The 15,362-nt window shown below is 38.3% G+C and overlaps 1 protein-coding gene across 3 annotated transcripts in view; it reads left to right on the forward strand.

Annotated features, from left to right (window-relative positions):
• The first annotated feature begins 1,168 nt into the window (after positions 1-1,168).
• The window catches only part of dpysl3 (dihydropyrimidinase like 3), an 81,242-nt gene continuing 67,048 nt past the window's right edge, over positions 1,169-15,362 (forward strand). The window contains exon 1 of one of the 3 annotated variants that reach the window (XM_030153723.1): positions 1,169-1,558. In XM_030153723.1, the coding sequence (XP_030009583.1) occupies positions 1,217-1,558 (342 nt within the window). In that variant the 5' untranslated portion in view covers positions 1,169-1,216. Of the gene's footprint in view, positions 1,559-12,007; positions 12,224-15,362 lie in introns of those variants that run through there. The other 2 variants (XM_030153724.1, XM_030153725.1) reach the window with 2 other exon arrangements.

The raw sequence follows: 15,362 nt of genomic DNA on the forward strand, positions 1-15,362 counted from the left end.
AAATTATTTAGAGGATATTTTCAATAAGAATATGGCTTCTCAAATGCTGTTTTTTTTTTTTTACATAAATATATATATATATATATATATATATATATATATATATATATATATATATATATATATATATATATATATATATACATGTAGTCTAAATCGTGTTAAATAAATCAAAATACATCGGTTTCATTCTGAGGGCTGAGAGGGATTTTCCTCTCTCTCTCTCTCTCTCTCTCGGCTGCAAGGTGAGCAGGTGCTATCATTTTCAAGTATGTTGTAAATGTGGTCTAAACTTTGAAACCAGGATGTAACTTTAAGGAATATCATTAACAATCACCTCCTACACTTTAGCAAACCCTTTTAAGTAGGATTGTGAGAAACTTACTAGGCGGTGAATCCTTGAGAAGAGCTCAGAAATGAACCTAAATATAGTCAAACTACTAATTTCAGACAGTATTTGCAGTATCTGTAAATTTACTACTTAAAGATTTGTTTACTACTGCACATCCTCAGTGTGAATCCTTGAACTTGCTTCAGTCTTGTAGGACCTGCTGACATGTGGATGTTACATAAGGTCCTGATTGACGGTGTTGACTCTGGACTCAGCAGTCTCTGGGTTTCAGATCTGACTCCCTTGAAGCTGCTGGTGTCGGCCGTTGCTGACATGGACATGTCTCATTTATGCTAACGCCAGGACTCACCCCAGGTGTCGCAGACAAGCATTTGTAGAACTTTTGGCCGTTCGGAGCTTTGACAGGTGAAACAGCCTCCAGGAGTGAGTGGTGCTGAAGGGACAGCTCCTCTTCACTTCTGATTGGCTGAATGACTTCCGGGTGCAGCCTTACGTATCTACGCAGCTATCTAACACCTGCTACAAACTGAACCTATTTTGAAATTGAATGCACCATTAAGTTGGTAAATTTCCAAGTAAACATTTTAGCCAAACCTAGGACAATACAAATAAAAGGAGGGGTGAGTCTGATCATTCAGGGTGCTCCACTACATCTTCACACTGTCTTTATAAAAGTACATTAAAGCAGCATCTGTAGTCTGTAGTTCCCAAAGTTGGATCATTTTAACCGGTGAAGTGGAAGACACTGTTACCTCTGCTACTTGTGTGCCTCACTGTACCGCACACACACTCCAGCACACACACCCCCCCTCTGCCCCATTAGTTCACCGTCTCCCTCAGTCACTTCAGCCGGAGTCCACCACCATGGCACAGCGCACCGGGAACTACCGGGACCAGGCGGAGGACGACCTGCCCGTGTACCTGTCCAGACCCCGCTCGGCAGACCAGGTTCCGCGGCAGAAACGCGGCGGCTTGTTTTGCAGCGTCCAGGACGCGTTTGAGAGTAAGACCATAGACTTTGACGCCCTGAGTGTGGGGCAGAGGGGCTCCCGGACCCCGAGGACTGCCAAACGGGAGACCGGGCAGGAAGCGAAGAGCCCGGCAAGTGACCACGGGAGCTCCTCCGGTGTGGAAAGGGAAGGAATAAAGGCTGAGGTCAGAAGCAGCGACGGAGGAGAGGTTCTGCAGGAGCAGGGAGAGGAGAAGGTAAGGAGAGGGAACTTTAAACCACTGCTGCAGCCTGTGGAAATGACACGAGTGGGGTGGACATTGTGTCACTGTGGTACCTGTTTTATTATACCAGTTCTAATCTTGTGGGGCCATCCTCTGTCCTTTTCTTGTTTCTAGATCACTTACCTGTTTTTATGTGTGAGGAAGCACCAAGTACATGACACAATGACCTGCTGTGGATTTAGTTATGATGTCATAAGCAACTGTAATTTCCCTTCAGAAATAAACAGATTTCAGTCTTCCTCCTGATAGATTGCTGCCATCATATATTCAGTTTTCGATCCAACACTATCTCAACCTAGAAGAGATATAAGCTTCTTATTTTACTTGTGCACATGTACATACTTTCGCCTCCATTCTGTTTGGTTGGACAAATGAAAGGCTGCCGGTATCTTCAGTTGCAATGGTTTTCTGTGTTTTTGTAGTGATTCTCTGTGGTTGTATAGTACAGGGTGTCCCATAAGTCTCCATACATAGGAGACATAATACATTCCATACATATATGGTTCTAACGTGTATTTCTTTATATTTCTTCTTTATAGCTCTTCAGCAGTGGAGGACACGCATTGAAATGTGTTCCCGACAAAATGGCAGTCATATAGGGCATATTATATAAATAAAAATGGTTTATGTCAAGAAACGTTTATTTTTCCTATGTATGGAGACTTATGGGACACCCTGTAGAAACTGCATAGCTGTCAGGTGGTGCTTTGTGTTGTTGGTAGTCACAGTGCTAACAGTAAGGGGTGGAAGCAGCAGTGGAAGCATTAACAGTAATGTTATAGGCCTGAGGAGGGTCTGGATCAGTATACAGTGGCCACTGACTGGTTCAGGATATCAGGTCTGTAACACTTTCACCAACAGAGTATTCTTTCCAAATGTTTTCTAAAATATTTAATATAAAATTTAACTGCTAGAGAGTGACAAAGTAAAACTAAACTGATTTTTTTTCCTGCTGGTCACCTTCAGACATGCTGTAATTTCACCAACAATGAAATGGAGACAAACAAAATAGGATATGATTCATCAAAAACCCTTCCCAAAAATGTTTATATTATTATTATTATAACACATGCTTTTCAGTCTTTACTTAGACTTTTGCTAAGCATGCATAGTTTTTAAAATAATACACTAGAACTACTGCATGAGCACACATCATTTTACAAGTGGTTTCATATAAAGGTCAGTCTTCTTTTTCCTGGAATCATTCTAGTCTTAGTCATTTTATTTGGAACTTCTGATAAGTGACTGAGTGTTTCATCTTCATTTTTTTCATTAATTAGATTTCTGGTCAAAAAGAAGACACTAATATCTGCCAAACTGGGCTTTGATTGACATGTCCGACAGGTCACTCACCTTCAGAATTAGACATTCAGAGCTTCTTTTTAATTCAATTAATAAAACACATTATCCTGACACACAGCTAAACTGTCGTTGTAGTCAGTTACACTAACAAGACTATAAAATTACATTGTTAGACAGTGCTTTGTGAAGTTGACCAAGCTACTGCGTCAGTAAACTAGCATTAGCATTAGCTCACCCATGAGGCCCCCAGACATCTCTGACCCCTTGTGCTACTGTAGCTCAGCCCCTTTTATCCAAATATGGATGAGTTTGGGCTCCAAAAGGCCAACATGGCTATAGCCAATGAAAGATGGAATTCAAAATGGTCGTTCAGAAACCCAGTAGGTGAAGTCACAGTTCCTCAGTCCACAATTTATATACAGTATATGGGAGGATCATATACATATGCTCATAAATATATATATGAATATGTTCAGAAATATGTTTTTATTAGTTGTCCTGCTCATTTTTTGCTCAAAGTGGCTTTTCATGTGAACAAAGAGTCATGTTTTTACAGTCTACATCTGTCTGTTGCAGGTTGCATCCAGTGATAAGGTACTTTACCATCACCTGCTATGTCAGAGTGTAAAGCAGGATTAATATCCACATAACAAAAAAATCTAAGATGAAACAGAGTGTAACAGGGTGAGGATGAGGGGGTCAGTGGGCTACAGTCTGCAGCTGCACCTCTCAGTAAATATCACACACTGAACCTTTAAGTGTGGGCTTTTCTTCCCACACTGCCTACAACAATACCCACTGTTTACACCTGTGAGTTTGTATCTTTATTGGTATTATTTACTATAATGTTTGGTCAGTTGATACTGTTTGGAGCAGGAATACTGGACCGATATCACTCTCTTGGCAACAAAAATGATGATTCATATCTATCTGACTTCCTCCATGTTCCTCTCACAGAATTTTGGCTCAGAGAGGAAAATAACTAGACCCATTAGACAAAGTAAAAGGACATAATAGTGTGCACTTATTGACTGTATGCATCCTCAAGCTCTTTACCCAAACTTGAACCATGTCAAATAAATGCTAATGTTCAGCGTAAACCTAATACTAACCCTAAATATAAAGGCAAGTCTGAAGCCTCAAACAGTCTTTGATAGTCTCTCTGAAGGTGAGGACGGGCCAAAATGTCCTCACTTTGCAGACCAGGTCTTTACTTTGCTGATTCGATGAATGATTTATCAACTGATTTTTGAAAAGCAGGAAATGGTTATGAATTTGTTTGAGGTCATACAATTTCATCTGATACAACGTGATTATCAGAATTAGAAAAGTTACTTTATGTAATCCATTCATGTGCATGGTTGACTGAAGGTGAAATAGTTTTTGTTTTGATAATGTTTAGAATATCACATCATTAGGTAACAGCAGAATGACGACACAAAGCGGGAATCTGTGAAATTCTCTTTTCATCATTTTATTACTATCAGTGTAATGTCCTAATTGCTGTATCGAGTTTTTCAAACCAATTCTGACACTTCTAAAATTATTTTCTTTAAATAGGAAACTATGCCCTAATGTGACAGCTTTGACTTTCTTTTGCCTTTATCTTTTGAGCCTATAAATCTATAAATTCCCAGGGGTACAAAATGTGATATAAGTATTTTTTTATAGGTTAATATTCATACCAAACTTGCTGTATGGAAATGAAAAATGGGGTTTTCATTTTATTATCTGAAACTTGTCCAAACATTTAGATTATGTGTTGAAAATAGCAGCTTTAGTTTTTTTGTAAATTGAATAAATAAGCAAACTCTTGTTGTGCTACGGTGGCAGTCGTTGTCTCCCAACATTAATTCAGAGGTGACACAGCAGTAAACAGAAGTGACAGACCTGCTGTGAGACACAAACACTAAAACTAGACAACTGTCTGAACTCATAAAAAGCTGTTCACATCAGCAGTTGATAAAATGTTGCTTAATAGTCATAAATTTTACAAAATAAACATAAACCCATTTTACTTTTTTATTCATTTTTCTTATGATAAAACAGTCTGTGTCATTTGTGCCTTGATTACTCCTGAGCTGTTATTGATTTACTGTTACAGCTGTATTCACCCCAAAGAAAGAAGTGTTTTTAACTTTACATCATCCTAATAATATAATGAACTCCCAGGTCTAAAATGAACATGTTGTCTTTGACTGCCTTCATGTAACAGGTCATTATACGGTGATGTAGATGTAGGATGTGCTCCCCCTCTGTGTGGCAGGCAGCCAGTTTTTCCCCCCTGTGGTCTGATATTGAACTGCAATATTGCGTTTCCTGAAGCTCAGATGACTCAGCATAAATGAGACAGAGGTTTAGGCAGTGTGAGTCTGCATGAGGACGTCAGTGTGACAACACACACTGGCAGTGCTCATTCCTCTGATATTAACCAGTACGCTGTGGATACTTTCCAGCTCTAAGGGCAGTGGCAAACAGTCCTGTCCATTCCATCTGATCATCAGTGTCTATTCTGTGCATCAGATAGAAGAGCATCTGTTTAACTTTGTATTAGGGTCAATGTCACTATAAGGTGCCTTTCAGACTTCAAAATGTAAAAAAAAAAAAAAAAAAAAAACTTTCCATTTAACTTTATGTTCAATGTGTTAAATCAACTGTAGGCTGTTAGAAATGCATGTTTGTCAAGCTCCTATATTTTCAACAATTTTTTAGCAAGCACACAAAGTACAAGCAGACCACAAAATATGAAACAAATATGTCCACCCTGTCACCGTTAAATACAAAAATAAGTGACAGATGGACAGTTTTGGCTAAAGTTAGCATTTAATGATAACTACATGTTGGACCTTGAGTTGGCAAAATAGGTCATCTTTAAAGACAACTGTGTTATGTTCAACAAATATATTTTGAATTTCTGAAAAGTTTTATATTAAACAATGTTTTATGGTGACAGGGTGACCGTGTTTACATACAAAATCAGGGTTCCCGCAGGGTTTTAAAACGTCTTAAAAGTCTTGAATTTACAAATCTGCATTTAATACTTTAAAAAAGTTTTTAAAAGATATTAAATTTAATGTGGTAGCCTAGGTCTTAAGTTACGTTGCCCTAAACTTGTTGTCTGTAATATGTTTAAATGTGTCTGTTAAATGTCGTGGAACAGTGGGAATCAAGGCGTTGGAGTGAATAAGTATGTCTTCCTAAACTCTAGGAGTCACAAATTTTTGCCAGTATGGCTATGAAATGGGCATTAAATTTTGTTCTAAGTGTTCTCAAGAAGGTCTTAGATAGACTTAAATTTAACTTGTAGAACCCTGTAGGAACCCTGTTAAATGTAAATGTAAATAGTAAATGCTCTCATAGACTACGTTTTCTCCTCCAATGAAGACACTGAAAATGGTGAGATTATTAAAGGAACGATTCCCCTAAAGTGACAGGCTGGACAGCAATTTCAAAGACGCACATAGAATGTTAAATATTATTATGAAAATAAAATATAAATGATTAAAATGACTTGTTTATAATGACAACATCTAAAAAGTATATATATTTTTTTATTCAAACACTCATCAATCTCACTAAAGTTAGAAAGGCAGTGTGAGGGACATGCACAAATCATGAACATTCCCTCAAAGAAAACTATGAAGTAATAAAATTACATTCAAGAGGTTTAAAATTGTATTGTTATATGTTTAACCTAAGAGTTTATCCATTCATAATAAAACCTCAGAATTTCATTTTTTTGCAACGTGTTCATGGTGACAGTTAGATTCTGCTGTGGGACACCAAAGGTTCCTTATAGTGATATTGACCCATTACATTGATTCAGAATGCAAATATGATCCAATGCTTCCCTCCTGTGTGTCTAATTAATTCAATCAGCTGCTCTAGTGGAGTGACGGATGGGGGCGTGGTTCACCAGATGTCCACGGGACCGGGTTTAAGGAGCGGCCAGGCTCTTTGTTCCTCTGCGCTCACACTGAAACAAACCCTTCACACACAGACACACTGATAAACACAGATATGATCACTTCATGTAACTTCTGTAAACTGAAGTGGACATTTTTCAGTCCGTCATGTGGATCCACCAGGCTGCCAGGTTTTCTGGTGCAGCTTCAATGACCTGACAGAATCCTTTCTGCATCCCTGATCTGTCGGCCCCCCTGTCTGTCTGTCACTGTCAGCTGGGTAATATGGTCTGCAGAGGCAGCAGGCCTGCAAACTCCAAGTGTTGTTGATGCATTCTCTGATGTAGGAGAGTGCTGAGGTAATGCCTTAGTGCCTCACTGCCATGAAAGGACATGTCAGCACACTACCGCTGTGTTCTTTTGTAGCTTGAGGCAGCAGGAAAACAGTTTGTGTCCATTCAAGTATTTTATTTGACTAATAAGTATGTGGTTATACATGTGTTGAATGGTCTATTATTATATATTATTTTAATTTAGTTATATATGAAATTCAATCTTCCAAATATGTTTAAAAGATCAATAGATTTTTTTATTGTAATTTATTGATATTTTATGTTGTGTGGTTGAAAGTATTCATTTTGTCTCTCTAAATTAAATTATCTCTTGAACAAAATACTCTTTGCCTCTTCCTGAAGTACAACTCAGCTTTTTCATTATCATCTCGAAGAAACAAATCAGTGTAAACAGTGAATAATTTACTAAATAACGGCCCCTGTCCCTTTACACAGAACAGTAAAATGTGGATGTTTAACCTCCTAAGACCCAGCTATGGGTTTTCTGTCCACATTTGTGGACAAGAATTTCACGACTTTATACAAAAAAAGAAAAGAAAACTGTCCATCACAAAGGACATTCCATAAAAATTTTAAAAAACTGCATCTGAAAAAACTGTTGCGTCATGATGTTTCCAATATAGGCACTTATTTAATAAAAAACAAAAAAAGCTTGTACTTTGCTGACATTTCCTGGGTCTCAGAAGGTTAAGTGAACGTATCCAGATGAAGTATCGATATAATATATTAAAAGTGAGAGTTCACAGTTGATGCAGGTAGTGCATACACACACTGACACACCCTCTGGGGGTCATGTGCATGTTTGATGGCCTCAGAGCCTCATTATGGGTGCATTAGTGAGGAAGGAGAGGGGTGGAGGGGCGACTGGTTGAGTGGAGGGGGGTCCACTCAAGCTCAGACAATAGAGACACATGGCTGGGTGTGTGTGTGTGTGTGTGTGTGTGTGTGTGTGGACTGACATGTAGGGTGTGTAATGCTGTGGACAGTCCCTAACAGCTGCTCCTTTACCCCCCCCCACGCCCCCCGTTCACAAAAACAAAAACCCATAAACTACAGTCCACGCTAATGATTTGCAGTGTAATTATAATTACAAATGTACTCATTGACAATTTATGTGGTTTAATAACTTTCCCAACTTCATTGTAGTTACATTAAATGCATTACAGTGAGGTGTTTTGGTGGCTTGATGACTTTAAAAACTACCAGAATTTCCTAAATGTCTATCCATACACATGGTATCCATTAAGATTGCTGCCGAGCAATAGGATTTCAAATAACAATGTATTAGATTTAATCAAAATAAATGTAAATACTTTGTGTTGATAATCAGATAATCAGATGACAGTAATGAGCGTCTGGTTTCTGGTTTGTATCATATAGAGTTTACAAAGTCATGCTTCTCCTTTTTCCGGTTAGCTACATGATGTCACATCATACAAATCATTACTGGTGTTCTGCCCTGATAATGGGAAATGTAATACATGCCAGATATTCTCTGATCAAGGCCGATTTGGTTATATGTTACATGTAGACTAATAAATGATTATGTATGTACAAGAATAAGTTACGTTATTCTTGTATATAGTTGGTACATTGTCTTTACAAATGTTTATTCCTTGTTGTTAGCTATTCCTTGAGGTTTCCTTGAGGGTTTTAAGGGCATAAATAAGATGTATTATTATTATCATTATTATTATTATTAGTAGTAGTAGTAGTAATAGTAGTAGTAGTAGTAGTAGCAGTAGTAGTAGTAGTAGTAGTAGTAGCAGTAGTAGTAGTGTTGTTATTACATATACATTGTCTAGATATATGAAGGCCTATGTCTAAAATGCATGAAATAAATAAAACAGGGCCGTTCAATTTGGTGAGAAGAAGTCACATAGCAATTGTTATTGTCAATATTACAATACCAAATCAAATTTTATTTACATTGTGCCAAATCATAAAAAAGTCTCATTACACTTTACATTTAGAGCTGGTTAAGACCAGACTGTTGATATTGATATGCAGTTGTGATTTGAGTCTGGTTATCGAGGAAAATGCACAGATTACTCTTCCCAAACAAAACAAACAACAGTGACTTATATTTGTACAGATTCCTTAATCTCACCAGGCATGTATTGGATTATTAAAGTGCAGCCTTTATGGATAATGCAACTGCACTGATACTTGATTGTGATTAATTATAGAGATGTAACTTATTGTTCCGTTTCTTAAATGTGCCATGAACTGTTTGTATAGCTATGTACAGTCATGGTAAAAAAATATTAGACCATCAAAAGTCATCAAAAACAATGGTTATGCAATCAAGTACTAACTCCTGTGTGTATCATGTGACTAACACAGACAGAAAAGAAAACACAGAATGCCTAAAAGCACTGTTTTTGACAGTACAATGCTATAGCTATGGATGTAAGAATTGAAGTGATTTGGGTTATTATAAAACAAAACATGGAAAATGGCTGGATATCAGCTCTGAAATTAAACTCCTATGAGCTATTTTTGTTGTTCTCATTATATTTGTCCAAACAAATGCACCTTTAGTTGTACCAGGCATTAAAATGAACAAGAAACTGAAGAAAACAAGGGGTGGTCTAATAATTTTGGTATATTTTCAGATGTACATGTTTTTGGGGCAGCTGTGGCCTAGAAGGCTGGAGTCGGCTTGTGACCGAAGGGTTACTGGTTCGATTCCCCGGACTGGCAGAAAATAGCTGGTGGCGGATGTGCCCTTGAGCAAGGCACTTAACCCTCCCGACTGCTCCCCAGGCGCTTGATATGGCAAACCCACTGCCCCTTCTATCTGCATGTTCCAGTGGTGGTTAAAAGCAGAAGGTTTATTGAAAGTCTTACTCGTAATAGTAAAGAAAATGATCCCAATGAACTGGCTGAAGCCCCCCCCCCCCCCCCAACATAACGCAATGGATAGACAAAGCAAAAAAGGTTGTTATTATGGAAAAAACTACTGCAAGATTACAACTGAAACTAGAAAAATTTGAGAGAAGATGGAAACCAATAATTCAAGCAATACAAGAGCTCTAAATACCTCTTTTTGTTTTTAATATTGCTTTTTTTTTTTTTTTTTTTTTTTTTTTTTACTTACACATGCTGCTTTTTGGTAGCTCAATTATTTTATTCTATTTCTTTTCCTGGGTAGCACCTGTTTTGGTTTTGCAAATACACTTATCTGTGCTGGTGGAATATTAGAAGTCAGATTTCAAGAATGTTGTTGGTATCTGTGTAAATTATATATGACCTTGACATGTTTTTGACCTGTATGTAAAAGGTGTAGTATAAGTAGTTATGAGTGAAAGTAATTTGACATGGATCGAGTGATTTGTAGACTCAGGCTGGTGTGATTTTTGTACATCTTCATGTGTTTTATATTGGTGGAATAAATAAAAAAGTAAAAAAAAAAAAAAAAAGCAGAAAGTTAATTCTGGTATGTGGTGCATGTCTACGCGTGTCTATATACTGACAAATAAAGAATCTGAATTTTAAATACCATCTTTATTCGGACGACACAGTAATTTACTCTATTGCACCCTCTGTTGTTTAGGCTCTGGATGAGCTTCAGACTGCCTGTAATCAGCTCCAGGTTTCCATGTGCCATTTGAAGTTGGCCCTAAATGCATAGAGGACAAATTTTATGACTTTTACAAAAGCTTGTTCTCAAAACGTAGAGCATAACAGCATTAAGACCCTGGTAGGGGAAACCATTGAAAAAGTGCCACACTACAAATACCTGGGTATCTGGATTGATGATAAACTGTCTTTTACACCCTATGTGGAACATCTGTTAAAAAAGCTTAAAGCTCTGCTTGGCTTTTTTTTACCGTCATAAATGCTGTTTTAAGACTGATGTTAGAAAAAAGCTTGTACAAACCACATTTCTAAGTGAGTTGGATTATGGGGACGTCATTTACAGGAATGCAGCAGCAACAACTCTCCAGTGTCTGGACACAGTCTATCACAGTGCTTTACGTTTCATTACAAATGCTGCATTCAGGACCTATCACTGTGAACTGTACGCTCTGGTCTCATGGCCTTCGCTAAGGCTCAGGAGGCAGCAGCACTGGCTTAGATTTATCTCCAAGGCTGTACTGGGCAAACTACCCCCATATCTTTGTCACCTCCTGTCTCAATTCACCAGTGGATACAACTCCCGTTCATCACATCGGCTCCTCCTCAGAGTCCCCAGAGTCCACTCTGAACGTGTAAAACAGCTTTTTCTTACGATGGACCTTGCTCATGGAACAATTTGCAAAACTCACTTCAGCTTCAGCATTTCATAACCTAGCGTGAATTCAAATCTTTTCTGTCAAACTGTCTAACAGAAGTGTGTGTCTGCTATTCTTAAACTGGTTTTAGCTTTTATGTTTTTAGTCATTTTATGTTGTCTTAATTGTATGTAGCTTTATGTTCTGTTACTTCATTTGTATTGTACTGATGTGCCTCTTGGTCAGGTCTCCCTCGAAAAAGAGATTCCATCTCAAGGGACTTCCTGGTTAAATAAAGGTTAAATAAAAAATAAATAAATAATTTCATACAAAAATATAGCTTATATTACATTTGTGTATGTCGTGGCATGGGTCTACAAACATACAAACCATTATAAAAGTACATGTGCATGCTGCAGACAATCTTAAACATGTCTATAAATGTTTTACAATGAATGTGATATGTGCAAGTAAAAATGTGTGACAGCTCAGTAATGCAGACAACTGGATACTGGCTGCAGACCTCCAGCTCAGCAGCTGCGCCCTCTGGTGGAAAGATTTCTCCACTGCTGCTTTTTTTTTTTTTTTTTTTTTTTTTTTCTAATGGAGCCGGCTGAGGGAGGGGCCGAGTGCCTGACTGGACCATAGACGCTCCTATAGCACTCTGCAAAGCACTTTACATCGCACCGACAGAGGGGCGACCATTCCCTGAAGCTTCCATCCAGGCGAAGGCCGTCGCAGCATCCTTTACAGAGGGAATAGCATTTTTTTCTATCAAAGACCAAGCTCGGTTTGAAGGTGGAATCTTACTAAAAAAAAATGTCTTATCAAGGAAAAAAGAACATCCCAAAGATCACAGTGAGTACAAGAGCAGGCTCTGGGAACTTTGATGCAAATCACTGCATTAGGTTTGAGTTTAATGCTGTCGTTTCACATCCAGGATTCTTTTACGTGTGGTTGTTGTTTTTTTTATTGTCAGGCTTGATTGCAGGAAGCCGCTGAAGGGGAGAAAAAAAAAAAAAAAAATCCGCACAATGAGACGGCATGACCGGCTACCATAGTGACAGTCAGGCAGAGAGCTAAGGCGTTTTCTTAAAGGTGTCCTGCATCTTCTTTGTTGAAGGACTCGGTGCATGTGGTGAACCGGCTCGCCCATTAAAAAAAAAAAAAAAAAAAAAAAAAAAATCACTGATATTTCTGCCAGGGCCAGTCCTGTCAGCAGCACATACTCACCACTATAGAATGATCTGACCGCACTCACATGTTTATTGTGACTTTAGTGTATATTTAATATTTAACATTTATTTTCTTCTTATTTATTTTTATATTTTTGACAGAAATGCAGAGATAAATCCAGACCCAACTGATCTTGATCTTAAAGTGATATTTCTTTTATTTTCCAGGCTGCTTGTTGTAATTTATTTCTAGTAAAAGTACTTAGATGAGGATGTTGACTACTACTATTCCAAATACTAGCCTATTATTTCTTAAAATGCCCATTCCTTTTGGTTCCAAGCAGCATGAAATGGTTCTCCTGCAGACTCCAGGCTGGTGCAGAGGAGAGTGAAAGGGAGAGGGAGTGGTGATGGTGGTGGTGGTGGTGGTGGTGATGGTGGTTGGGAGGGGGAGAGAAATACACGCCCCATTCCTGATGAGCTGTGATAAAAACCCAGCCTTGAAACAGGGCACTACTTTCTGCATCAGTAAGGAGAAAGATTCAGACTCCCTGTCAGAGCATCTAGGGTGGAGGTTGAATTCAGGGCAGAGTGGTGTTACACACAGCCAGCTGGATGATGGTGTGTGTTACAGCTGCAGAGACACTAGCAGCCCTGCCTTTCTCACTCCCCCTCTCTCTATGTGTGTGTGTGTGTGTGTGTGTGTGTGTGTGTGTGTGTGTGTGTGTGTGTGTGTGTGTGTGTGAGCCTGAAAAGCCTGGCTGCCAGCTTTCATTGTTGCAGCTCCGGCTGCAGTCGGGGTGTGTTACTTGGGCTGTGGGAGACACAGCCTTTGTCTCGTCTCCGCCACTGATATTACACCAATAAGGGGCAATTTGGGGGGAAGAGCCCTCAGTCATGGAGGTCTAGTATCCCCTATCTGAATCCTGGCCATGTCAGTATTGTTAAACTAGGACATGTTTCTATATTATGCTAAAGTAGGCCACAGTTTTCCACCTCGTGTTTTCAGTCATTAACAGAATGGGAAATTTCATTTGTTGCTAACCCCCTATGGAGAGGGTGGGATGGTGCTTCTTTGGTGGTGCTATTTTTACACATTCAGAAAATGTGCATCTATGACACTGCAACAAAAAAGTCCAGGACTCATCTAGATGAGATCCTCGGCTTCTCTTAGTTTGATTATGAGGCAAGAATTCACACATTGAAAAGATTAAGAGAAGTGAGCTGTGTACAGTTTGTTAGCCTCAAGATACATGATATCTGAAGTTAAATATTTCACTTGTGGCAGTGTTGTAATCCCCCAAGACAAGCTCCATCCGTTTGTAACCACTAGACTAACATACAGCTGTTACCACAGAACAAAATATGTTACTGATGCCTTGACCAAGAACAGAGTTTAGCCTTCCACTGATTTATCTCACAGCAGATAAAGTAATTGACGTTTAACTGTGATGTAGCACAGATTAGACACAGCTTAATCAGTTATTCAGTATTTGTTTTTAATGTGTTACAGCTGTTAAGTTTATTTTCTTGAGATTTCTAGTTTCTGGTTTTAGTACTTACTATTGGTGAGCTCTGTACGTTTCAGAAGGTTCATTCAAAATGACAAATAGACTGCAGCTACTGCCTGTTGCTTTTTTAATCAAGAAAAGTAAAAGAAAGGTCAGCTGACACAGTCGTTTTTATCACATAAGTACATACAGTGTCTGAATCACCCTGTTCCAAATCTGGGCTCCATCCATACCAATAAATACAGTTAAGTGATTGCAAAATATTGGCACACAGATTAAATTAGTAGTCCTGCTAAAGGTTCATCATAAATCTTGGTATAAGTGTAATATTGTGAAAATCTTTAGGATTTTAACTTGATTTTGTGATTCTGCCTTGTTACAGCAAATGCAGCCACTACAACATACCATAATGCAGGTGGCTTTTTAACTCTGTCACCAGAAAAAAAAAAGTCATTGTATATTGTACACTATCCAGGACTTTGACGTAGGTAGTTTTTAAGCCCAAAAAATGCTTTGGATAAGGTTAAGAAAAGATCATAGCTCAGTGTGTGACCTTTAGTGACACCTACTGACAGTGACAGAGTTTCAGATGGAACCAGTCTGCCCCCACCTCTCCCTCCCCTATGGTGGCCACTAAAAACAACATTTCTTTGTTAGAACCATTGTTTGCTTTGTCCGTTCTGGGTTTTTTAGCTAGGTGATTGTAATACATCTTAACACTAGATACTATCTGTTCTAAAAGTCTGGCTTGAGCTACTATAGAAACATGACAGACTCTGAATGGTGACCCACTCCATCTGCAGATAGAAACATCTCATTAAAGTAAGAAAAACACAAGAGTTCATAATTTCAGGTGATTATACACTAACATAAACAGAACTAATTTCTGTAATTAGATCCACATATTTTTTTACACACTGCACATTGATGAATTAATGAATACACTGTGAGTCATTTTTTTCATATCTCTAATGTTTCTCCCTAAACCTAACTAAATGCAGGTGTCATTGTGTAAACGTAACCATAAAAATTCTTCAATAGTTACATGTGACTGTTTCTGACACAGATGAAAAAAGACAGACATTTTCAAAGCACTATGAAGCGTAGCGTATGATGGGGTTCAGAGACACAGAGATTGTTGCAGAGAAGCAATGGCAGGATTTTATTTTTGTGGTTTTGGCTTGTAAAATTAGATCCAGGAATGCTTGACCAAAAATCTATCTTTTTTAGTATTAAATAGTCCATGTAATCTGTAGAACTGAAAGGCAGTTGTTAAAGGTATGCAGCTTGCCTTTCATGAAGTTGCATTTC

The sequence above is a fragment of the Sphaeramia orbicularis genome, chromosome 14 (assembly GCF_902148855.1).
Source record: "Sphaeramia orbicularis chromosome 14, fSphaOr1.1, whole genome shotgun sequence".
In the NCBI taxonomy this organism is placed as follows: domain Eukaryota; kingdom Metazoa; phylum Chordata; class Actinopteri; order Kurtiformes; family Apogonidae; genus Sphaeramia; species Sphaeramia orbicularis.